Source organism: Mirounga angustirostris, unplaced genomic scaffold, assembly GCF_029215605.1.
Source record: "Mirounga angustirostris isolate CCGP_5_RB_7025 unplaced genomic scaffold, mMirAng1.0.hap1 SCAF_16, whole genome shotgun sequence".
Classification (NCBI taxonomy): Eukaryota; Metazoa; Chordata; class Mammalia; order Carnivora; family Phocidae; genus Mirounga; species Mirounga angustirostris.
The window spans coordinates 46991863-47018701 of NW_026991724.1; the positions used below are offsets into that span (position 1 = coordinate 46991863).

Below are 26839 nucleotides of genomic sequence, written 5' to 3' on the forward strand. Positions count from 1 at the left end.
TGCTTATTACTGATTTTGGTCTACAATTTTTTTCCTCATGATATCTTTCTTAGGTTTTAGTATCGGTATTGAGATGGGAAATGTTCCTTCTTTCTCTATTTTCTGAAAAAGATATTAATGTCGTATTATTTCTTTCTTAAATCGTGGTTCCAGTTGACATTAAAGTCATCTGAACCTGGAGTTTTCTTTGTGGGAAAGATTTATAGTTTCAAGGACAATATATGCCCCCAATTTTAATTTTTATATTACAGCAGATAAATGAAAATGAAATTTAAAAGAGAAAAGTTCCATTTTTAGAGAACATAAAATACTTAGGAATAAATTTAACAAAACACATACCTGAAAATTACACAATTTTGCTGTGAGAAGCTAGAGAATACCTAACTAAATGGAATGATGTGCCATAATCATGGCTGAGAAGACCCAAAAATGTTTAGAAGTCAGTTTTCCTTAAGTTGAACTATACACTCAATGGTGAATCAAAATCCCAACAGGCACTTCTGCAGAAATTGCTATTAATTGTAAGCATGTGGAAATGCAAAGGACTTAGAATACTTAAGGGTATTTTAAAAGAAGAATAAAGCTGGGGGATTTACACTACCTGAACTCAAGATTTACTATGAAGCTAAAATCAAGGCCATGTGGTGTTGGTATAATGATAAATTGATAAGTGGAACAAAATAGAAGATCGAGAAATAGATCTATACTCATACAGTCATTTGATTGTCCTGAAAAAACTCCAAGGCAGTTCAATGCAGGAAAGGACAGTTCTTTCAAAAAATCGTGCTGGAACAACTGGATAAACTTGGGAAAATTAACCTCAACCTATATCTAACACCATACCCCCAAATTAAATCGAGGTGGATCAGAGATATAAAGAACTATGAAGTTTCTAGAATAAAATACGGTAGAATATCATCATGACTTTGGAGTAAGAAAAAGCCCTAACCTTAAAAAAAAAAAAAAAAGATAAATTGAACTTCAATAAATCTAAAAATTTCTCATCAAAAGATACCATTAGGGCAATGAAAATGAAGCTATGGGCTGACATGAAACATTTATAATACATATATCCAAAAAGGGCTTCTCTCTAGCATATCTAAAGAACTCGTACAACTTAATAGGATGAAAATAAAAAACAAAAAATGGGCAAAAGATGTGAACAGACACTTCACAAAAGATAGACAAATGGCCAATAAGAACAACAACAACAAAAAAGTCCACAGCATGAGTGTTTTAACCATATTACTTTGGGTAAGGTATGGTGATGCAGATCAAGAGAGAGAAAGTGGAGAATTTTACAATTTATTATACTCACAGTTCCCAGGGGAGAACACAGCATGCCATGTGGGGTCGCTTTGTGGAAGTGCCAGGATCATACACAAGGCGCCACGGGAGAGAAGAGAACTGTGGGCAAGCACCTTTATTGCTGTTTCTGTGGGAAGGAATGATGGAGGCAAGGTAAGCTTAGGACTTAGGCAAGGCTTAGGACTGCTACTTTGAATAATTTCAGCAGACTCTGGGGAAGAGGGGCTGTCCCTGGTTGTCTGGTACGTGGTCCTGGGGCAATTAGGGCAGGTGTATAGTGTCCTGGAGTGTGAGCGCCCAATGAGAGAGGTAGTTAGGGTGTGCACTTAACCAGCAGCTCAAGAAGAGCAACTGATTGGCCTCTAGCCAGGGTCTAAAAACATTTGGAGAGAATCCATTTGTAAAAACGGTATTAGGATGAGTCCTCAAGTCACCAAGAAAAACACAAAGCAACCACAATAGCAAGTACAACATATCTACTAGAATGGTTAAAATGTGAAAGACAGACAATGTCAAACGTTAACAAGGCTGTGGAGAAACTGGAACTGTTACGTATTGCTCATGAGAGTATAAGCTGGCACAACTACTATGAAAAGCAATTTGGCATTTCTTGTAAAAATTAAACATAGATCTGCACTATGATCTAGTAATTTCACTCCTGGATATCTGTGCAAGAGAATTAGAAATATATACCTACAGGAAACTTGTTCAAGAATGTTTATAGCAATTTTACACATAACCACAACTCCGTAATAAAAAGACCACTCCCCCCACCCCACCCCCAGTCTTTGAAACCATAAGCAACCACTAATCTACTTTCATCGCTGGATTTCCCTATTCTGGAATTTCATCTGAATGTGATCATAGAACATGTGGTCTTTTGTGACTGGGTTATGTGTTGTTTTTTTTTTTTCCACTTGGCAGAATGTTTTTAAAGGTTCATCCCAGTTACAGTGTATATCACTACTTCATTCCTTTTTATGGCTGCATGATAGTCCATTGTGTGCATATGCCACTGTATTTGTTTGCAAGGGCTGCCGTGACAAAGTGCCACAGAGTGGTGGCTTCAACAACAGAAATGTATTTTCTCATAATTGTACAGGCTCAGTGTCCAACATGAATGTGTCACCAGGGCTGTTTCTTCTCCCTATGTCTTCACATGGTCTTCCTTCTGTATGGGCAAGCCTGTGTCCTAATCTCTCTTTATAAAGACACTAGTCATTGCGTTAGGGCCCACCTTCATGCCCTCACTAAACTTGAATTACCTCTTTCAAGACCCGATCTCCAAATACCATCACCTTCTGAGGTACTAGGTGCTAGGACTGCAATATATAAAATTTGGGGGGACAAATTCATCCCACAACAGCCACATTTTGTTTAGCCACCTGTTGGTGGACATTAAGTTATTTCCACATTTTGCTATTGTGGATAATGCTGTTATAAAAATCCATTTACATGTTTGATTATTATTATTATTTTTTTTTTGACAATGCGAACTCTAGTTTGATTGGTCTGGCTTGTTCACAGGTAAGTCTCCTGCTCAGAGAACAAAAGGGCCAGCTAATGGTGAGGGAAGGCAGTGTCTTCAGCCTTCCAGAGTCATGGGTCTGCAGGGCTCCCCCAGCCCAGTGCAATTCTCTGCCCTTGTACCTAGGAGGAAAGAAGGGAAGAGGCTCTTTGGGTGGGGGAGTGGGAGGCAGCTACAGGGTAATTTTAGTACAGAGCCCAGGGTCTGTTCTTCACAGGAGGTAGTAATCACATAAAGTTTTATTCAAACTTATAATAAATGAGAGAATTGTATATTATTCTCACTTGTTGTTTTTTTTTTTTCTTAAGTTTTCTTTTTTATAAAAAAAAGGTGGGGGGGGGCAGCAGGAAAGAAAAATACAGGAGGCAAATGAGCCAGATACCTGGGTTCAGATCAGAAGGGACCAGGGAGATGAGAACCAAGCTGTTACTGCTGGAACAGTAACACTGTGGCTGGTCCCAGGGCTCTCTCCAGGCATCCTGGGGGAATGGCAACAAGCCCTAGAAGCAGAGACAAAGGTGGGAAGATAGCTGTCCCCAGACCAGCAGCAGTACCTTTCCTCTGGTGGCCACCTTGGGCAGTCAACTGGGTTGAAAATATTTGAGGCTCCAATGTTTGGAGGCCGGGTCTCCAAAGCATGGGCCCATGGGGTCAGACAAAAGGGAAGAGGTGTGAAGGGATGGCACAGAAGGGCTGTGAGTTCCATCAGAGTCCTTCCCTGGGACCATGGGGATCCAGGGGGGCAAGGGGAATCAGGACTCTTCCCTGTTTGTCAGCCGATCAGCTTCTTCAGGAAGCCTTCCTGCTGGTCCCTGATACCTATAAACTTGCCCATCATGTCCCATTCTTGATGGCCAGCACATTGGGGAACAGCTGACATCTCATACTCATAATGTGTGGTCATTAATATCCACCTTGGTCATTATCACCTTTCCATGCTGTTTGGACACCATCTTCTCTAGCCTTGGCCCCAGAGGAAAAAACCTGCAGGGACCACACCGCTGTGCATGGAAATCCACAAGCACTGGTTCTCACTGTTGACAACTCACTCTTGAAAGTCAGGTCCACCCTGGATGTTAAAGGTCACTGTAGAGACTCTGGTGGTGTGTATACTGATTAGGCTGGACCAGGTGTTCCTGTCAGGCCACCAGGACTGTACTGTGGGGTCTGCAGAGCCCTGGAGGTTAAGGGGTGCCCACCTCATCAGAAGTCTCTGAGCCATCTTCCTACAGTATGAGTAGAGAGTTGCACAGCTTGGCCCTCACCACCCATCAAAGGTACTCCTCCATTTACAAGTTTTTGTGTGGACATGTTTTTTATTTCTCTTGGGTATATACCCAGACGTGGCATCATTGGGTCATATGGGAACACTATGTTTAATCATTTAAGGAAACGCTAGTCTCTGTTATCCCAAGTAACTGCACCATTTTACACTCCCACCAGCAGTGTATGAGAATTCCACTTTCTCTATATCTTCACCAACATCTATTATCTCTTTTTTTTTTTTTAATTCTAGTCACCCTAATGGGTACAAAATGGTAACTCAGTGTGATTTTGATTTGTATTTCCCTGCTGGCTAAAAGATGATGTTGACCATCTTTTCATGTGCTTGCTGACCATTTGTATATTGTCCCTGGCAGAATATTCATTCAGAATCTTTGCCAATTTTTAAATTGGGTTATTTATATTTTGATTTTTGAATTATAAGCTTTTTTTTCTATATTCTAGATACAAATTATTTATCAGATATATGATTTGCAAATGTTTTCTCCCATTCTGTGAGTCATCCTTCACTTGTTTCAAGTTTGGGGGATTATGAACAGAGCATCTATGAACATTACCCTACAGGTTTTGGTGTGAACATAAGTTTTCATTTCTCTAGGGTAAATACCTCAGAGTGGAATTTCTAAGTCATATGGTGTACGTTTAACCCTATAAGAAGCTGCCAAGAAGGGACTTCTGGAATGGTGCAGTAAGGATCTCAGTAAATCTTCTCCCTTCACAGATTTAAAAAAAGGCAAAAAATTTACCATTTTAAAACACTATAAATGAACTGAACTTCTATGACAAACTAAAAGGCATTTATTGAAGAAACACTACTGAACCTCAATAAGAACAGTGGGATTTGTGACATTCTACCTTGGGTCACTCTCAATCATTCTCAACCAACACCAGAAACTGCAGAAACTGAGTCTGGCAGTCATCAGAGGGGACTTACCTGATTTGAAACTCTGTAAAAGGTCTATCCTCAGGGCATTATTGAAAACAATAGCAAGAGGTGTCACTCTTTGAAGGTCAGCATCACATCCACCTAGGGCTGTGAAACGGTTAGAACTGGAAAATAAGACAGTGACAGGGGACTTTGAAAAGTTCTGACAGGGACACCTGGATGGTGCAGTAGGGGCTTGGGCCTCCAACTCTTGGTTTCATCTCAGGTCATGATCTCAGGGTTGTGAGATCAAGCCATGATGTCGGGCTCCATCCTGGGAGTGGAGCCTGCTTAAGATTCTCTCTCTCCCTCTCCCTTTGCCCCTCCCCCCTTCTCTAATATATCCACTGGAATTAAATTTTTTTTTAATTTTTATTATTATTTTTAAAGATTTTATTTATTTATTTGACACAGAGAGAGATAACAGAGCAGGAACACAAGCAGGGTGAGTGGGAGTGGGAGAGGGAGAGGCAGGCTTCCCACCGATCAGGGAGCCCAATGTGGGGCTCGATCCCAGGACCCTGGGATCATGACCTGAGCCGAAGGCAGATGCTTAATGATTGAGCCACCCAGGCACCCCAAAATTTTTTTTAAAAGCATCTGTATACCAAACTCATAAACAAGTAGATAAGCCCCAGATCTTCCTTGCAGATGCTGAATAACATTGTTCCTCAACAAATACAAGTTAGATATAAAAAAAACCCCAAACAAGGGCGCCTGGGTGGCTCAGTTGGTTAAGCGACTGCTTTTGGCTCAGGTCATGATCTTGGAGTCCTGGATCGAGTCCCGCATCGGGCTCCCTGCTCGGCAGGGAGTCTGCTTCTCCCTCTGACCTTCCCCCCTCTCATGTGCTCTCTCTCTCTCATTCTCTCTGTCTCAAATAAACAAATAAAATCTTAAAAAAAAAAAAAACCCAAACAAACCACATGAGGCATACAGAAAAATAGCAAAATAGCAGACATAAATTGAACCATGATTATCAATAGACAGAAATAGGCTGAAAAAAAAAATGGAAAAAGATACACCATACAAAGAGTGGCCAGAAGAGAGAAGGGATGGTCACATTAATATCAGACAAAACATGCTTTAAAAGAGTTACTAGAGAAAAATAAGGACATTATTTAATAATAAAAGGGTAATTTCCTCAAGAAAATATAACAATTATGAACATATATGCCCCTAACAACAGAACCCACAGTTACATGAAATAAAAACTGACATAATTGAAGGGAGACATAGACAATTCAGTCATAGAAGTTGGAAAGTTAAACAATACACTCTCAATAATTGATATAACAACCAGGCAGAAAATCAGCAGTACAGAAAACTTCAGTAATACTAGCAACCAATTTGACTGAGCTGATATTTATTGAACACTCTACCAAGAGAAGAATACACACTCTTTTCAAGGCAGCATGCCCTATTATTCTCTCCAGCCTAAATAATATGCTAGACCATAAAGCATCTTAATAAATTTTAAAAAATGAAATCATGCTAAGTATGTTTCTGACTACAATGGAAATAAATTAGAAATCAACAGGGCGCCTGGGTGGCTCAGTCGTTAAGCGTCTGCCTTCGGCTCAGGTCATGATCCCAGGGTCCTGGGATCAAGCCCCACATCGGGCTCCCTGCTCCATGGGAAGCCTGCTTCCCCGTCCCACTCCCCCTGCTTGTGTTCCCTCTCTCACTGTGTCTCTATCTGTCAAATAAATAAATAAAATATTTTTAAAAATTTAGAAATCAACAACTAAAGATATTTGGGATTCAAAAGTATTTTAATCAACACATTTCTAAATACTCTAGGAATCATCAAAAAAAATTATAAGAAATTAGAAAAGTATTTTGAACTGAATGAAAATAAAAACAAAGCCTATCAAAATGTATGGAATACAGTTAAGGATGTTTCTAGTGGGAAATTTGTATCTTTACATACATGCCTATGGTACCATAAAAGAATTAAGATCTAAAGTCATTTGGAAGAATTCACCAGTGAGGCTGTTTGGTCCTAAGCTTTTCTTTGTTGGAAGGTACTGGGTTGCTGATTCAATCTCCTTTCTAGTTGTAAGTATATTTAGATTTTCTATTTCTTCATGATTCAGTCTTGGTAGGTTGTTTCTAGGAATTTGTCCATTTCATCTAGATTATCCAGTTTGCTGGCACAAAATTGTTCATATTACTCTCTTCTGTAAAATTGGTAATATCACCTCTTTCGTTTCTTTTTTACTTTTATTTTTTAAATTATTTTTTAAATTTAAATTTTAGGTAGTTAGTATACAGTGAAATACTGGTTTCTGGAGAATTTGGTAGTTCATTACTTACATACAACACCCAGTGCTCATCAAAACAAGGGCTCAGGGGCGCCTGGGTGGCTCAGTTGGTTAAGCGACTGCCTTCGGCTCAGGTCATGATCCTGGAGTCCTGGGATCGAGTCCCGCATCGGGCTCCCTGCTCGGCAGGGAGTCTGCTTCTCCCTCTGACCCTCCTCCCTCTCATGCTCTCTGTCTCTCATTCTCTCTCAAATAAATAAATAAAATCTTAAAAAAAAAAACAAGGGCTCATCACCCATCTAGTCCATCCCCCACTCACCTCCCCTCCATCAACCCTCAGTTTGTTCTCTACCGTAGAGTCTCTTATGGCTTGTTTCTCTCTCTCCTTTTTTTCTTTCCCCCTTCCCATATATTCATCTGTCTTCTTTAAGTTCCACATATGAGTGAGATCATATGGTATTTGTCTTTCTCTGACTTATTTCACTTAGCATTATACTCTCCAGCTCCATCCATATAGTTGCAAATGGCAAGATTTCATTCTTTTTTTTTTTTTAAAGGTCATGGGTTTTTATTTTTTTAATTTAATTTTATCATGTTGTTATTCACCATTCATTACATCATTAGTTTTTGATAAGATTTCATTCTTTTTCATGGCTGAGTAATTATTCCATTGCATGTATGTGTACACACACACACACCCCATATCATCTTTATCCATTCATCAGTCAATGTGCACTTGGGCTCTCCCCATAGTTGGGTTATTGTTGATAGTGCTGCTATAAACATCAGGGTGCATGTATCCCTTTGAATCTGTTTTTTTTTTTTTTTTAATTTCACATAAACAAGAAGTTTTACTACAAAAACATCCTTAGTAAATATTGAAAATTTTTATAGTATACTAGAAAATTATTTTTTAAATTATGTTCAGCTAGCCAACATATAGTACATCATTAGTTTTTGATGTAGTGTTCAACAATTCCTTAGTTGCATATAACACCCAGTGCCTATCACATCACGTGACCTCAATACCCATCACCTGATTACCCCATCCCCCCACCTCCCTCCCCTCTGTAACCCTGTTTGTTTCCTAGAGTCGAGAGTCTCTCATGGTTTGTCTCCCTCTCTGATTTCTTCCCACTCAGTTTTCCCTCGCTTCCCTTATGGTCCTCTGTGCTATTCCTTATATTCCACATATAAGTGAAACCATATGATAATTGTCTTTCTCTGCTTATTTCACTTAGCATAATCCCCTCCTGTTCTGGTAGGTAGTCATCCTTTCTGATGGTTGAGTAATATTCCATTGTATATATGAACCACATCTTTATCCACTCATCCGTTGAAGGACATGTTGGCTCCTTCCACAGTTTGGCTATTGTGGACATTGCTGCTAGGAATATTGGGGTCCATGTGCCCCTTCTTTTCACTACATCTGTATCTTTGGGGTAAATATTCAGTAGTGCAATTGCTTGGTCATAGGATAACTCTATTTTTAATGCCTTGAGGAACCTCCATACTGTTTTCCAGAGTTCTATTTTTAACATTTTGAGGAAACTCCATCTCTTTCATTTCTAATGTAGTTATTTGAGTCTTCTCTCCTTTTAGTCAGCCTAGCTAATGATTTGTTAATATGTTATTTTTTTGGAGAAACAACTCTTGGTTTCATGAATTTCCTCTACTATTTCATTAATTGTCCCTACTGTTTTTCTATCTCCTATTTTATTTCTCTACTCTGATCTTGATTATTTCTTTCCTTCTAGCACCTATGGGTTTAGTTTTTCTCTTCTAGTTCTTTCCGGAGTAAAGTTCAGTTGTTGATTTGAAACCTTTTTTTTTTTTTAAGATTTTATTTATTTGTCAGAGAGAGACAGCGAGAGAGGGACACAAGCAGGGGGAGTGGGAGAGGGAGGAGCAGGCTTCCCGCGGAGCAGGGAGCCTGATGCAGGGCTCGATCCCAGGACACTGGGATCATGACCTGAGCCGAAGGCAGACACTTAATGACTGAGCCACCCAGGCACCCCTGAAATCTTAATATAGACATTTACTGCTATAAATTTCCCTCTAGTACTGCTTCTGTTGCATGTCACAAGTTTTGGTAGTTTGTGTTTTTGTTTTCATTTGTCTCAAGACATTTTCTAATTTCCCTTGTGATTTCTTCTTTAACTTATTAGTTAAGAGTGTATTGATTAATTTTCACATATTTGTTGATTTTCCAGTTTTCCTGCTACTGAATTCTAGTTTCAATCTTTTAAAATTTATTAATATTTGTTCTGTGGCTTAACAAGTATTAACGAGTTCTATGGTCTACCCTGGGGTGCCTGGGTGGCTCAGTCAGTTAAGCATCTGCCTTCGGCTCAGGTCATGATCCCAGGGTCCTGGGATCGAGCCCCACATCGGACTCCTTGCACAGCATGGAGCCTGCTTCTCCCTCTCCTTCTGCCTACTTGCTCTCTCTGTCAAATAAATAAATAAAATCTTAAAAATAAATATATAGTCTATCCTGAAGAATATTCCACACGCACTTGACACAAATGTATTCTATTGTTGGGTGGAGTGTTCTGTATATCTGTCAGGCCCAACTGGTCTACAGTATTGCTCAAGTCTTCTATTTTCTTATTTTTTTTTTAAGATTTTATTTATTTATTTGAGAGAGAGAATGAGATAGAGAGCATGAGAAGGGGGAGGGTCAGAGAGAGAGGCAGACTCCCCACTGAGCAGGGAGCCCGACGTGGGACTCGATCCCAGGACTCCAGGATCATGACCTGAGCCGAAGGCAGTCGCTTAACCAACTGAGCCACCCAGGCGCCCGTTCTATTTTCTTATTGATCACCTGTCTGGTTGTTCTATATATTATTGAAAGTAGGGTGCTGAAGTCTCTCCCTCTCTGTCAACATTTGCTTCATATACTTCAGAGCTCTGATGTTTGCCACATATGTGTTTGTAATTGATAGATCTTCTTGGTATATTGACCTTGTTATCAATATATTATATAATGTCCTTCTTTGTCTCTTGTAACAGTTTTTAGTCTATTTTGTGTATTAGTATAGCCAATTCCTGCTCTATCTTGGTAATTATTTGCAATATCTTTCCCAATCATTTCATTTTTAACCCATGTGTCTTGGATCTAAAGTGAGTCTCTTGTAGACAGCTAATAGTTGGATTCTGTTTTGTTTTATATCCATTCTGCCAATCTAAGTCTTTTGGTTGGGGAATTTAATCCCTTTACATTTAAAGCAATTACTGATAATGACTTACTTAACTATTTTGTTGTTTCCTATATCTTACAGCTTTATTATCCCTCCTTTTCTCCATTATTGCCTTCCTTTGTGTTTAGTTGATTTTTTTTATAGTGACACGTTTGATTCTCTTCTCATTCACTATATATATATTTTTTCAAGTTTTTACTTAAATTCCAGTTAACATACAGTGTAATATTAGTTTCAGGTGTAGAATTTAGTGATTCATCACTTACATACAACACCTGGTGCTCATCACAAGTGTCCTATTAACCCATCACCTATTTAACCCAGCCCCCCACACCACCTTCCCTCCAGTAACCCTCAGTTTGTTCTTTATAGTTAAAAAAAATATGGAATGCTTCATGAATTTGTGTGTCATCTTTGCACAGGGGCCTTGCTAATCTTCTCTGTATTTTTCCAATTTTAGAATATGTGCTGCTGAAGCAAGCACTCATTCACTATTTTTAAAGTTACTTTCTTAATAGATTCTTTAAAGCATACCATATATATCTTTTTAAAAGATTTTTATTTATTTGAGAGAGAGAGAGCAAGAGAGCAAGCACGGGGGTTGGGGGGAGCAAAGGCAGAGAGAGAAGCAGACTCCCTACTGAGCAGGAAGCCCGATGCAGGGCTTGATCCCAGAACCCTGAGATCATGACCTGAGCTTCATGAAGGCAGATGCTTAACCGACTGAGCCACCCTGGTGCCCTGCATACCATATACATCTTAATGTAGAATTGACTTCAGAATTATAGCAACTTAAATTCCATTGACTTATATAAATGTTACTCCTATATAGTTCCATTCCATCCTCTCACTTTCTGTGCTTTTATTTTTATACATATCTATATATGCTACAAATCCTGAGATCAAAACACACCTCAGAGATTGACCTTAAAAACTAGTCCTTCCAGAATTAAATTGGATCAGACTGAGCAATTTACCCCTCCAAGAAATTGTTGAAAACAGCAGAGCAATTAGCAGGAAATCAGTGGAGCCTAATGAGCTGGAAATAGTACCAAATGAGGCAGATTGCTTCACAAAGAGATCAAGGGAAAGGATAGTTGGAGACTCCTGTCATCCTAGGTGACTGAGAACACACCCAAGCACAACACTAAATGCTTCACATTGCAAAGGGAAATGGATTTCACTAAAATAGCCTAGTCAAAACACAAAACAAATAAGCAAAAACAACAAAAGCAAGTCTGCGGGTGGGAGGAGGGATTGATATTCAGAATTGCGATGATATGTTACCTAATATATCCATTTTTTGGCAAGAAAAAGGGACAAGAACAAAGGAAGATATGAAGACAATGTTTCATCAAGTAGAGAATATCAATAAAGAGATAGAAATAATAAAAAGAACCAAATGGCAATTCTGGAGTTGAAGAATGCCATAACTAATATAAAAAAAAAAAATCATAAGAGCTAACCAGTAGATTTGAGTTGGCAGAAGAATCAGAAAACTTGAAGATAGATAAATAGATATTATACAATCTGAAGAACAGAGATAACAGAATGAAGGAAAATAGACAGACTCAGATAAATTTGGAACATCTTTAGATGCATCAACATCAACATATGTTTAATGAGAAAACCAGGAGGAGAGAAAAAAGAAATGAGGAGGAAAAATATTTAAAGAAATAATGGTTAAAACCATCCCCAATTTTTAAAAAACATTTTATTTATTTATTTGACAGACAGAGACATAGTGAGAGAGGGAACACAAGCAGGGGGAGTGGGAGAGAGAGAAGCAGGTTTCCTGCCATTCAGGGAGCCCAATGCAGGGCTTGATCCCAGGACCCTGGGATCATGACCTGAGCCGAAGGCAGACGCTTAACGACTGAGCCACCCAGGCGCCCCCCATCCCCAATTTTTAAGAGAATTTTATTTATGAGAGAGAGAGTGAGAGAGGAGGGATAAGCAGACTCTGCACTGAGCATGGAGCCCAACACGGGGGCTTGATCTCAGGACCCCAAGACCATGACCCGAGCCAAAACCAAGAGTCAGACATTTAACTGAGCCACCCAGGCACCCCAAACCATCCCCAATTTTTTGACAAGCATTAATCTATACATACCAGAAGCTCAACAAACTCCCAGCAGGATGCGTGCAGACACCCACAAACAGATACATCATGGTAAAAATGCTGAAAATTAAAGACAAAGAGAGTATCTTGAAAGCAGCAAGAGGAAATCAATGTATTACTCACAAGAATACCTCAGTAAGATTAATAGCATGCTTCTCATCAGAAACAATGGAGGACATAGGCAATGGGATAACATATTCAAATTGCTCAAAAGGAAAAACCCTACCAACCAATCTTATAACCAGCAAAATTATCTTTCAAAAATGATGCTGGGGCGCCTGGGTGGCTCAGTTGGTTAAGCATCCAACTCTTGTTTTTGGCTCAGGTCATGATCTTGGGGTTGTGAGATCAAGCCCTGTGTTGGGCTCCATGCTGGGTGTGGAGTCTGCTTAAGATTCTCTCCCTCTCGGGGCGCCTGGGTGGCTCAGTTGGTTAAGCGACTGCCTTCGGCTCAGGTCATGATCCTGGAGTCCCGGGATCGAGTCCTGCATCGGGCTCCCTGCTCGGCAGGGAGTCTGCTTCTCCCTCTGACCCTCCCCCCTCTCATGTGCTCTCTCTCTCTCTCTCTCTCTCAAATAAATAAATAAAATCTTTAAAAAAAAATATTCTCTCCCTCTCTCTCTCTCCCTTTGCCCCTCCCCTAACCCTCTCCCTCTCAAAAAAAAAAAAAAAAAAAAAAAAGATGGTAAAATAGATATTCCCAGGAAATAAAAAATGACAGAATTCATTCCTACCTGGCTTACCTTAAAAGAAATACTGAAGAATGTTCTTCAAGTTGAAGTAATTCTGAACAGAAATTCAAAACCAAAAAAAAAAGTAGTAGAAGTAATTATAATACAATATAGCTTCATATTTCTTCCTAGGAGATTTAAAAAGTTGTATGGAAAAATATTTATGTAATTGTACTGTTGGCCTTAAAATATATAGAAATTATTAGCTCATTCCCCAGGTGTGTATGATAAAATAGCTATCCTACGGTTTTAGTTATTATTTTTAATTCAGAGGAACTATTTGCTTTAACATTGCCCTCAGCCTTGAATTTTCCCATATTGTTTCAAATAAAATCAGTTCTTTCGGAGAGAGCTTCAGAGCTCTTTTCTTATAGACTGCTACTCCCTCTGGGCAAAAATCTCTGAACCACTATTCTGGGCATTGTGCTTGGTGGTAGCCTCTCTTGGTGTGGAATCTGTCCTAAATGTGAGCTGAGATGAGGACAATCAGGGTCCCAGTATTCTGGGCTCCCTATACCTGAGTAGAGTATCCCATCTATGTAGGGTAGGGGCTGGTGGAGGAAGTCCCAAACTACTCAACCATACTCATCAGGCATTTAGCCTCTTCAACTGAGTTGGTAAGGATGAGAAACACTTGCAGCCTCCCCGTCCCTTTGAGATATGGTAACCCTTGATTGGGAGCTGGAGGGAGAGGGAGCTCCATCTTCTTGGTCACACCTACCTACAATGAAGCTTCTATCAAGGGAAGCTGCAGTGGAGGAGGGAACAGGTCATATTTTAAATGCCAGGTTCTCACTGTTCTTTCCAAGTTTCAGTAAATTTTTTGATAAATATTTCACTTGCTGTATGCCCTTACGATGTTTCAAACTTTAAATGTTTAGTTGTTGTGGGATTTTAAATTTTACTTTCCAGCTTTACTTCTTTTACTTGGGAATGGGTCTGCAGAGATACCTTTTTACTCTACGATCTGGAAGTGGAACATAAGGTCTTAGATCTTTTCTGATCTAAACTTCAAACTTATCCTTGGAACAGAGATGGCCTACAACAATCAAAACCAATACCAAAACCAAAAACCAAAACCCAAAAATAAACAAATAACCTCCAAAACAAAACAAAACAGCAAACCCTGGGGAAGGGAGAGAATCTGATTTCCAGAGTTACCACATTTATTAGATTCAAATGGCCAGTTTAAACAACAATATCAAAATCAAAAGGCATTCAAAGAAAATACAAATTAATCAACATAAATTATCCCTGAAAAGTAACTAATGGCAGATATACTAGACAAAGACTTTAAAATAACTGCCTTAAAGATGCTCAAAGAACTAAAGGAAAATATGGAGAAAGTCAAGGAAATAATGTGAGAACAAAATGGAATATCAATAAAGAGATGGAAATCTAAAAAAGACAAAAGAAATTCTGGAGCTGAAAAGTACTGAAATGAAAAATTCACTAGAGGGATCCAAAGGCAGACTTGAGCAAGCAGAAGAAAGCCTCAGAGAACTTGAATATAGAACAATGAAAATTACTGAGTATGAGGAACAGAAAGAAAACAATATTAAGGAAAAGCAAACAGCTTAAAGGACCTCTGGGATACCATCAAGTGGACCAACATATGCATCATGGGAGTCCAAGGAGAAAAGAGAGGGAGGGAAAAAGGCAGAAGAAATTTGAAGAAATTATTTGAAGAAATAATGCTAAAACGTCCCAAATTCAACTAAAGACATAAAATAAACATCCAAGAAGCACAACAAACTCCATATAAAATTAAGTCAAAGAGATCCATACCTGTGTCAACTACACTTCAATTTAAAAAATAATTGATAAAAAGAGATCCACAAGACACATTACAAACTTTCAAAAGACAAAGAGAACCTTGAAAGTGATGAGAGAAGTGAATCATTACATACAAGTGATACTCAATAAGATTACCAGATTTCTCAGCAGAAATTCTGGAGGCCAGAAGACAGTGGATCAATATATGCAAAATGCCAAAGGAAAAAAACTTTAAACCAAGAATCCTATATCCAGAAAAACCTGCCCTTCAAAATTGACAGCGAAATTAAGACATTCCCAGATCAACAAAAGCCAAAGGACTTGGTGCTTGCTAGACCTAGCCTGCAAGAAATGTTCAAGGGAGTCTTGCAAGGTGAAATGAAGACACTAGACAGTAACACAAGCTATATAGAGAAATAAAGATCTCAATAAAAGTAAATACATGAGCAATTAGACAAACCAGTAAACAATGGTTTGTAGTACCTTTTGCTTTTTATGTGATTTAAAAGCTTAATACATTTAAAGAAAAAACAATTCGTGTAAAAGCTAGCACAGTAATAAGTGCTGACATTAAGTTTTTTGGTAATAGTGTAAGTACCTGATATTAATATTTTGGTCACTGAGGCATCCATTTCAAAAGAAATCCATCTTGAATAGACATATTGCCAACTGTTTGACACTACTAGCAAAACAACCAGAGAAGGAATTAGGTCACCCTCACTCATGAAGCTCCTTGTTTCAGAAAGCCCTGGGCAACCTAGATAATTGATCACTTGAGTAACCTTGCTTCTCCGTTCCAGTACCTTAATTCCCACTCAGGCTTTAAATTAGCCAATAAGGAGTGAAACTGTGAAACCCTAGACACCCCACCCTCAGTTCCTAATAAAGGCAGAGCCCCAGGTCTGCACTCTCTCTCCCTATACCTGCAACCTCACTGTGCGGCCCTTGGATGTACCATGGGTCTTAGAGGATCTGTAATAATGCCTGTTCTTCGAAGTTCTCTGATGGTCATTGCTGAGGTATATCTTGAAATCGTAAGAACCACGGGGGCTGATCCAGCCACAACTTTGGTCCCAGTGGGGGAAATGTCTGTGAGGGCTTGCTACAAGGACTATGTGCTTGAGCAAGTGTCTCAGGCATTCCTTTTTTTTTTTTTCCCCTGAGAGAGAGAGAGAGAACAAGCAGGGAGAGACAGAGGGAGAGGGAGAGAGAGAATCTTAAGTAGGCTCCATGCCCAGTGCAGAGCCTAATTTGGGGCTCAATCTCACAACCCTGAGATCATTACCTGAGCCAAAATCAGGAGTTGAACGCCAAACCAACTGAGCCACCCAGGTGCCCCATGCCTCAGGCATTCTTAGCCAACAACATCATCAATAGGCTGGGAGTAACAGGACATCTAATATTACTGTAACTTTGGTTTGTTACTCTAAATCTTGTTTTCTACATTAAGAAACAAATTAGTCTCTTTTAGAGACTAATGCATTTAAAAGACTATTAGCTTGTTTTGGGACACACAATGTATGAAGACATAATTATGTGACATTAACAGCCAAAAGAGGTGGATACAGAGCTGTAAAGGTGCAGTTTTTGTATGTTACTGAAATTAAGCTGGTATAAATTCAAATTAGGATGTTAAATATAATCCACATGGTAACTACAAAGAAAATATACACAAAGGGAAATGAGAAAAAAACTTAAACATTTCCATACCAAAAAAACCTAAACACAAAAGCCAGTAATGTAGGAAATGAGGGATGAAAAAAATCCATAAAGCATATAGAAAGCAAATAACACAATGATAGAAGTTCCTCCTTATCAGTAATTACTTTAAGTGTAAATGGATTAAACTCTTCCAGTCAAAAGACAGTGATTGGCAGAACGGATAAAAACACATGATCCATCTTCATAAGATCCAAAGACACAAACAGGTTGAAAGTATCAGAAAAAAGAAAAAAAATTCCATGCAAAAAGTACCAAAAGAGCAAGTGTGACTATACTAATATCAGACAAAATAGACTTTAAACCCAAAGACTTGGAAGAGCCAAAGCCATCCTGACACAGAAGAACAAGGCTAGAGACATTTCCCCATTTCAAACCATATTACAAAGCTATAGGAATCAAGAGTATGGTATCAGCATAAAACCAGGCACATAGATCAATGGGACAGAATTGAGAGCCCAGAAATAAACCCATACATTCATGGTCAATTAATATTTGAAAAGAGAGCCAAGAATGCTCAATAAAGACAGTCTCTTCAATAAATGGTGCTGGGGAACTGGATATTCACATGCAAAAGAATAAAACTAGACTCCCCTCTTATACTACTCACAACAATTAGCTCAAAATGGATTAAAGACTTAAATAAATGTAAGACATGAAAACATAAGACTCCCAGATGAAAACACAGGTAAAAAGTTCTGGCAATGATTTTTTTTTGCATATGACACATAGAGCACCAGTAACAAAAGCAAAAATAAATAACTGGGACTATATCAAACTAAAAACTTCTGCACAGAAAAATAAATGAGATAAAAAAATGAAAAGGCAACATATGGAGGGAGAAAATATCACAAGCCAGTATGTACTGGATAAGAGATTGGTATGAAATCATAAAACTCAATAGCAAAACAAACAAACAACTCCCAGATAATCTAATTTAAAAACTGGTAAAGAACCTGAAGACATTTTTCCACAGATATTCAAATGGCCAACAGGTACATGAAAAGGTGCTCAATATCACTAATCATCAGGGAAATGCATATCGAAACCACACTGAGATATCATCTCACACCTATTAGAATGGCGTAATCAGGGCACCTGGGTGGCTCAGTTGGTTAAGCAACTGCCTTCGGCTCAGGTCATGATCCTGGAGTCCTGGGATCGAGTCCCACATCGGGCTCCCTGCTCAGCGGGGGGTCTGCTTCTCCCTCTGCCCTCTTCCCTCTCGTGCTGTCTCATTCTCTCACTCTCAAATAAATAAATAAATAAAATCTTAAAAAAAAAAAAAAGAATGGCTGTAATCAGAAAGACAAGAAATAACAAGAGCTGGTAAGGAGGTAAAGAGTACCCTTGTACACAATTGGTGGGAATATAAATTAGTGCAGCCACTATGGAAAACAGTATGGAGGTTCTTCAAAAAATTAAAAATACACACTACCATATAACCCAGCAATCCCACTTCTGGCTATATGTCCAAAAAATAAAAAATGAAATCACTATCTTTAAGAGATATCAGCACTCTCATGCGCATTGCAGCATTATTTACAATAGCCAAGAAATGGAAATAATCTAAGCATCCATCAACAGATGAAGGGATAAGGAAAATGTGGTGTGTATTTTATATTGGAATATTTATATGGAATATTATATATAATATGGAATATTATTCAGCCATAAAAAATAAGATAAAATCAAATAAAGGGCTAGTATCCAAAATCTAAAAAGAAGTTATCAAACTCAGGGGCACCTGGGTGGTTCAGCCAGTTAAGCATCTGCCTTCGGCTCAGGTCATGATCCCAGGGTCCTGGGATCAAATCCTGCATCAGGCTCCCTGCTCGGCGGGAAGCCTGCTTCTCCCTCTGCCTTTCCCCCTGCTTGTGCTTGGTTCTCTCTCTGTCATATAAATAAATAAAATCTTAACAGCAACAAAAAAAGAAGTTATCAAACTCAACACCCAAAAAAACAAAAAATCCAGTCAAGAAATGGGCAGAAGACATGAACAGACAATTCTCCAAAGACATACAAATGGCCAACAGCCACATGAAAAAATGCTCAACATCACTTGGCATCAGGGAAATACAAATTAATCCTCATTTTTACTGTCCTGATCCTTATATTAGCTTAGGGTTTATTCTGATTTGTCTTAAAGCTTCTTGACCAGAAGGTTCAATTTTTTTTCCCCTAAGGTTTATCAATTTCTCATGTGCCAGACACAATAAAGGTACAGGGGACAAAGTGCTGAACAACAAAAGAAGGTTCTGGTCAAAGCAATCTTGGTTTCTTATATCTTATATCCTATCTTTCTTAAGGATATTAATTCTGTACAGAGTTTAGCTCCAGCCACATTCCACAAGTTCAATCATGTTTGCATTTTAATGCAATTCATTCCTGAAAAGTCAGTTTCTTTTTTTTTTTTAATTTTTTTAAGATTTTATTTATTTATTTGATAGAGAGAGACACAGCGAGAAAGGGAACACAAGCAGGGGGAGCGGGAGAGGGAGAAGCAGGCTTCCCGCCGAGCAGGGAGCCCGATGCGGGGCTCGATCCCAGGACCCTGGGATCATGACCTGAGCCGAAGGCAGACGCTTAACGACTGAGCCACGCAGGCGCCCCAAGTCAATTTCATTTTTTAATTTTCTATTGATTCAGGATTTAAATACACTTGATTATAAATTTTCAAAGAGGTGACAGTCTCTCCACAGATCTTTACAGTGGAGATCTTTACAATAGTATCATCTTATCCAAATGATCAAACTTAGTTTTACTAACAAAGCAATGACCTGTCCTTACATGCTTTCTGACTTGTTGCGATATGACATACAAACATAACCTACAAAGTATTCTCCCCTTAAAACATTTAATCTGAACCTAATAGAGCCTCTAGACTCAATTTCCTTTGTTTTGTTTTTAAAGATTTCATTTATTTGACAGAGAGAGAGAGAGCACACGCAGGGGGAGTGGCAGGCAGAGGGAGAGGGAGAAGCAGGCTCCCCGCTGAGCAAGGAGCCCAATGCAGGGCTCGATCCCAGGACCCTGAGATCATGACCTAAGACACCCAGGCAACCCCTCCCCCCAGTCTCCTTTGTACAGAAAATACAAAGGATAGAAGGTGGCTAAATGACACCATACAGAAACATAAAATCTAAACAAATGGCAGACAATTTTCCTGGACGTCTCAAAAAGTCAACATTATTTAAGAATTTTTGAAAAAGAAGAAATGTTCTAGATTTGTGGCGCTCTACAGTGCGTACCAAAATCCCCTGGAAAGCTAAAACAAACACAGAGGTTCAGTGGGCCTGGACCTTTGTATTTTTACTAAGATCCACAGATGATTCTGATACCCAAGAAATTGTGAGTCACTGTTGTAGACTAAAAAAGAATAAAGATGGGGCGCCTGGGTGGCTCAGTTGGTTAAGTGACTGCCTTTGGCTCAGGTCATGATCCTGGAGTCCCGGGATCAAGTCCCGCATTGGGCTCCCTGCTCGGTGGGGAGTCTGCTTCTCCCTCTGACCCTCCCCCCTCTCATGTACACGCTCTCTCTCATTCTCGCTCTCTCAAATAAATCTTAAAAAAAAATAAAAAAGAATAAAGAGTGCTAACAACCAAATACAGTACAGAATCCGGAATGCATTCTACTTAGAAGATGAACCCCTGTAAATGGCATCTTAGAAGCCAATGAAGAAACTGATGAGATAGATACTGTGGAATTATGGAGAATTTCCTTAAGGGTAATTATGATACTATGGCTATATATGAGGTTGTCTTTATGTTTGGGAGATACACACTGATGTAATAAAGGGGAAAGTATCCTGGTGTCTAAAACATATTCTCAATGGTACAACATAAAATATACAGAAAAATAAATGTCAAATTGTTAACAACTCTGAATCTACAAAGGGGTATATGGGTGTTCATTCTTTCAACTTTTTCATATGAGCAGCAATTTTCAAGATAAAGTTGAAGAATATATAAATGGATAGGTTTTATTTTGCTATTCTTTTACTAATATTTATCTTAGCTTCTGGACAGAGAAATAAATTATACATTTTCTGCCAGTTGATATTTTTACAGACAAATCACTTCAAATGAACTCTCCCTGATTCTTGAACATTTCCTCACTCATTAAATCCCTAGGGTTTCTTTCCAAAATTAACTTTTTGATGTAACTTAAGGAATAAACTCTTAATGAAAATCCTCTTGTATTCTTTACTTCCCATGAAATCTTATACAGAACAAGTTATTTAAAATTTAATAATGAAGGAATGGATGAGGTTTTTCTAAATTATTCACAATAATGCAATTTTCCTATCATCAACAATGCTAATGAAACATAAAAGCTGTTCTTTATGAACACAAGCATGTGCCAAATACTCTTTTAAGGATTTTGTGTGTACTAGAACACCTTTATTCCCGTAATTGCATTAGTATGTACTCACTTTTGTTACCATTTACAAATGATGCACAAAGAGGATAGGCACCTAATGTCACACAGGTAGTGAAATGGCAATGGTGATAAAGCATCTGCCTCAGGTAGACGTTAGCTTACATTTGTTCCAACAACAGTTTTCCTCCAGTTTGAGTTTGAAAGCTTTTCTAAGTGTATGAAATTAACATACCTAGGAAAATATCTTTCATGATTAGTAAATTGTGAACATGAAGGCTACTCTGTATTTCTTTACATTCAAAGACTCTCTCACAAGAATGTCCTCAACACTAAGGTGTTTGCTGTGACTGTAAATCTTTCCACACCACTCAGACTTAAAATTCCTCACCAGTAGGAATACTGTGCTGTTGAGCAAATCTCAGTCCACAATGAAAGGTCTTCCCACATTTTTTTATATTCATAGAATTTCTTGCCACTATGAACTCTCTGATGTTAAGTTGTTCATATCCAGTGATTTTCCCACATTCCTCATATTCACAGGACTTCTGACGATTATGAATTTTCTGATGCCGAGTAAGCTGACCATTCACAGTGAAGGCCTTCCCACATTCTTTACATTCATAGGGCTTCAGACCTGTATGAATTCTTTGATGGGCAATAAAAACTGACCTAAGTCTAAAGGCCTTCCCACATTCCTTACATTCATAAGGTTTCTCACCAGTATGAATCCTCTCATGCTGAATAAGGTTTGAGCTACAACTAAAGGTCTTTCCACATTCTTTACATTCATAGGGTTTCATACCTGTATGAATTCTCTGATGAGCGGTAAAGACTGAACTAAGTCTAAAAGTTTTCCCACATTCCTTACATTCATAAGGTTTCTCACCAGTATGAATTCTCTGATGTACAGTAAGTTCATAATTATTGCTAAAGGCCTTTTCACATTCCTTACATTCATAGGGCTTCTCACCAGTATGAATTTTAACATGTTGAATAAGGTTTGAGCTACGACTAAAGGCCTTCCCACACTCCTTACATTGATATGGTTTCTCACCAGTATGAATCCTCTGATGTACTCTAAGTTCGCTACCACAAGTAAAGCATTTCCCACATTCCTTACATTCATAGGGGTTCTCACCAGTATGAATTCTGTAATGTCCAAGAAATTGGTAGTGATGTCTAAAGGCCTTTCCACATTCTTTACATTCAAAGGGTTTCTCACCAGTATGAATTCTCTGATGTACTCTAAGGTCTGTACCACGACTAAAGCTCTTTCCACATTCCTTACATTCATAGGATTTCACACCTGTATGAATTCGCTGATGTTCCATAAGTTGGTACTGATGTCTAAAGGCTGTCGTCCCACATTCCTTACATTCAAAGGGTTTCTCACCAGTATGAGTTTTCTGATGTCGAGAAAGTTGTAGGTGAAGTCTAAAAGCCTTTCCACATTCTTTACATCCATAGGGTTTCTCACCAGTATGAATACTCTGATGTTGAATGAGATTTGAGCCACGATTGAAGGCCTTGCCACATTCCTTACATTTAAATGGTTTCTCACCAGTATGAATGTTCTGATGTCGAGTAAGCTGTGTCAGAAGAGTAAAGGCCTTTCCACATTCCTTACACTCAAAGGGTTTCTCCCCAGTATGCATTCTATGATGTTCAGTAAGTCGGTAATAATACCTAAAAGCCTTCCCACATTCCTTACATTCAAAGGGTTTCTCACTAGAATGAATTTTCTGATGCTGAATAAGATTTGAACCACGATTAAAGCCTTTACCACACTCTTTACATTCGTATGGTTTCATGCCAGCATGAATACTCTGATGTTGAACAAGGTTTGAGACACGATTAAAGGACTTCCCACATTCTTTACATTCAAATGGCTTCTCACCTGTATGAATATTCTCATGACGATTAAGCTGGGTGAGAAGACTAAAGGCTTTCCCACATTTCTTACATTTAAAGGGCTTCTCACCAGTATGAAATTTCTGATGTCGAATCAGTTGTATATGGAGTCTAAAGGCCTTCCCACATTCTTTACATTCAAATGGTTTTTTTCCAGTATGAACACTCCGATGCTGAATAAGGTTTGAACCACGACGAAACATTTTCCCACATTCCTTACATTCATAAGGTTTCACACCTGTATGAATTCGCTGATGTTCAATAAGTTGGTACTGATATTGGAAGGCTGTCCCACATTCCTTACATTCAAAGGGTTTCTCACCAGTATGAGTCTTCTGATGCCGAGAAAGTTGTAGGTGAAGTCTAAAAGCCTTTCCACATTCCTTACACCCATATGGTTTCTCACCGGTATGAATACTCTGATGTTGAACAAGATTCGAGCCACGACTGAAGGCCTTGCCACATTCCTTACATTTAAATGGTTTCTCACCAGTATGAATGTTCTGATGTCGTGCAAGCTCTATCAGAAGACTAAAGGCCTTCCCACATTCTTTACATTCAAAGGGTTCCTCACCAGTATGAATTCGACAATGTTCAATAAGTTGGTAATGATATTTAAAGGTCTTCCCACATTCCTTACATTCAAAGGGTTTCTCACTAGAATGAATTTTCTGATGCTGAACAAGATTTGAACCACGATTAAAGCCTTTCCCACACTCTTTACATCCATATGGTTTTATCCCTGTATGAATACTCTGATGTTGAACAAGGTTTGAGCTACGATTAAAGGACTTCCCACATTCCTTACACTCAAATGGTCTCTCACCTGTATGAATATTCTCATGGCGATTAAGCTGGGTAGGAAGACTAAAAGCTTTCCCACATTCCTTACATTTAAAGGGTTTCTCACCACTATGAAATTTCTGATGTCGAGTAAGTTGGACAAGGAGTCTAAAGGCCTTCCCACATTCCTTACATTCATAGGGTTTCTCTCCAGTATGAATACTCTGATGCTGAATAAGATTTGAACCACGACTAAAGTACTTCCCACACTCCTTACATTCATATGGCTTATCTGTAGTGTGAATAAGAGAAGTATGATGAGTAGAAGTATGCATTTTTTCATAGCTTATTATCTTTTGATTGATATACCCCTCTTGATGTCCCTGTTGTCCCCTAAATCTATTTCTGCATTTTGAGTCATTTCTAAAATTGGAGGTTTTAAGGTCAAGAGTTTTACTTATTTGCTTTATACTCTGTTTAGGCAAATTTATTTCATGAATATCATTTTCTGGAGATAACTTCTCAGCTCCATAATTTGACTCCAAATCTGAAAGAAAAGGAGAAAGCAAACACATTTTACCTTCCTGTACACACATGTACAAAATCCATTAAAGAATATATAACTCTAAAAATATACATACAGAAAAAAATTCTTAAATATATATTGAAGTATATATAATACATTTTCAGAGAATTTGAAAAATAAGAAGAGCTCCAAAAATGAAGAAAGTTTGTTAGATGGTGATGCTCATAATAGGGGAGGAGATTAACTTTGTGAAATTTAGGTGTTAATCAAAATCCTTTGGTAGGCTTGTTACAAATATTGATATTCAAGCAACTCAGATGCACAGAATCAGAATTTTTAGGAATAAGTCATCAGATGCTGTATTTTTAATATCTCTATCAGATAATTCTGATGCAGATCAAAGTTCAAAGATCCATACTTAAAACTGTTTTGAATGGTTTGTCTTTACTCTTATACTAAAATCCAAAACCCTTACCATGGATAACAAGACCACCTATGAAGCCACTGTCATCCTTTGGACCCTATCTCTACCACACTGCTTTCTTTTAGCACTTCAAACATGATATAACCTTTCTTCAATATCTTCATGCTTTGGTCAGACTGTTTTATTACACAAGAATCCTGTGGCCTGAGCTGCTTGTAGGAGACAACATTCTCATTTTTAAGACTGAAAAGAAATGTCTTCCTCAGAACAGCTATACCTGCTGGGCCCATCCAATTATATCCCTCTCCTTTATTCTCTATTCAAGAGTCTCACTCCTTGCCTTCACAATTCTGTTTTAATTATACGTTCATTCATTCATTAGCTCATTTCTCATTCTGTGTATTTTCTTATTCCTAAATCTGCCTAGGAGCAGACACAATCCTGATAGCATTCACCACTGAAATAATAAGCCCATAGCACACAATAGGTGTTAAGTAATTGGAAAACTATTGATAAAAGAAATAAGGCTGAGAATAAACGTATATAATGCAAAAATGAGGCAGTGGGAAAGGCTTATCATAATAATCATTCATTCAAAACTACTAAAATTGATAAATAGAACCATTCTCATATTACTTGTTTCAAATGGGAACGAATATCTGAGCCCAACTGGTCATGTATATGTCACAATGGGAAAACAAACCACAGAAAACAGGTAGAAATTTGAAGCTTGAACCTTCACTAGGTTGACTGCCTGCTGAAATATATCACAAAGTTAAAGAAATTCAACAGATATCAACACTGAGATGACAGATGTTTGCATTACCTGACAAAGACTTTAAAACCATAATTGTGCAAATGTTTCAATAAGCAAACACAAATACTCTTGAAACAAATGGAAAAATACAGAATCTCAACAAAAATATAGAGGATATAGAGAGAGTTCTGAAAAGATGGTGGAGTAGAAGGATCCTGGGCTCACCTCCTCCCGCAGACACACCAAGATAACAGCCACATCAGTGTAACTATGAAAATGACCTGAGAATGGCAGAACAGACTTCCCACAGGTAATCGCAGAGAGTGGGGTGGAGATGCAGTTGGGAACGAAACCCCCAGTAAGAATAACCACAAACAGGAGGGACACCACAAACACAAAGAAGCAAGAGGATCAGATTCCACACCAGGCACCCCAGGTATGGGGGACCCACACTGGGAAGATGAGTCCCATTACATTTGGTTTTGAAAACCAGTAGGGCTTAACTCTGGGTACTTCAGCAGGCTTAGTTCTGGGAGAGCCAGAGGGTGACAGGAAACTGGAGTCCCTATCCTTTAGGAGCCAGCCTAACAACCAACCTGCTGAGATAACAGTAGAGAAGCAGCAGTTTGAAAAGCGCCTAGGGGTATAACGTGAAGAGCATTTATTTACTAATCTCAGAATCTGTGCTGGAGGGACGGGAATCTTTAGGAAACTTCCCCAAGAACAAAAAAGCTGGTGGAACCATTCCCTGTCCACCCCCAACTGCTGCCTAGATAGCTGGAAGCTTTAGGGAACCAGTGCAAACACACAGCACCTACCTTGCTAGCACTGCATGCCCCACCTTCACATTCTCCTGAGGATCTGCCCCATAAAACCCACCCCATTCCAAAGGGGCTCCAGCCCCAACACACCACGCAAGCAGCACTAGTCGGGACCAGTGCCACTCCAAAGTGACTTGCTTTGTGGAGAGGGGAAGGATAACCACACACACCGGTGTGCCCACAGTTCCAGCAACTGAACCTTATAGTTAGCAGTACAGAGAGTACCCTGCTGATCAGTGCGACTTCAGCCCTGGCAGATGGATTAGGAGTAGGCACTTTGACTGCCAGCCCCTGCTCACCAGTGAACAAGGGGACCTGCCCCCTCTCAGAGGGCAAGGCAGGGAGAGTGCCTTGTGCCTTGATTTGTGGT

The 26839-nt window shown here is 38.9% G+C and overlaps 1 protein-coding gene and 1 non-coding gene across 2 annotated transcripts in view; both read right to left on the reverse strand.

Annotated features, from left to right (window-relative positions):
- The window catches only part of LOC123855658 (zinc finger protein 780B-like), a 51395-nt gene that overhangs the window by 6230 nt on the left and 18326 nt on the right, over positions 1-26839 (reverse strand). The window contains exons 7-11 of the mRNA XM_064581481.1: positions 21636-24488; positions 13381-21479; positions 12629-12697; positions 4728-5170; positions 1319-1435 (exon numbers count right to left, since the gene is read on the reverse strand). Coding sequence (XP_064437551.1) covers positions 21457-21479; positions 21636-24488 — 2876 coding nt within the window. The 3' untranslated portion in view covers positions 1319-1435; positions 4728-5170; positions 12629-12697; positions 13381-21456. The remainder of the gene's footprint in view (positions 1-1318; positions 1436-4727; positions 5171-12628; positions 12698-13380; positions 21480-21635; positions 24489-26839) is intronic.
- On the reverse strand, positions 10893-10999 carry LOC123856282 (U6 spliceosomal RNA). The gene has a single exon (XR_006793686.1). It is a non-coding gene; the product is annotated as a U6 spliceosomal RNA (small nuclear RNA).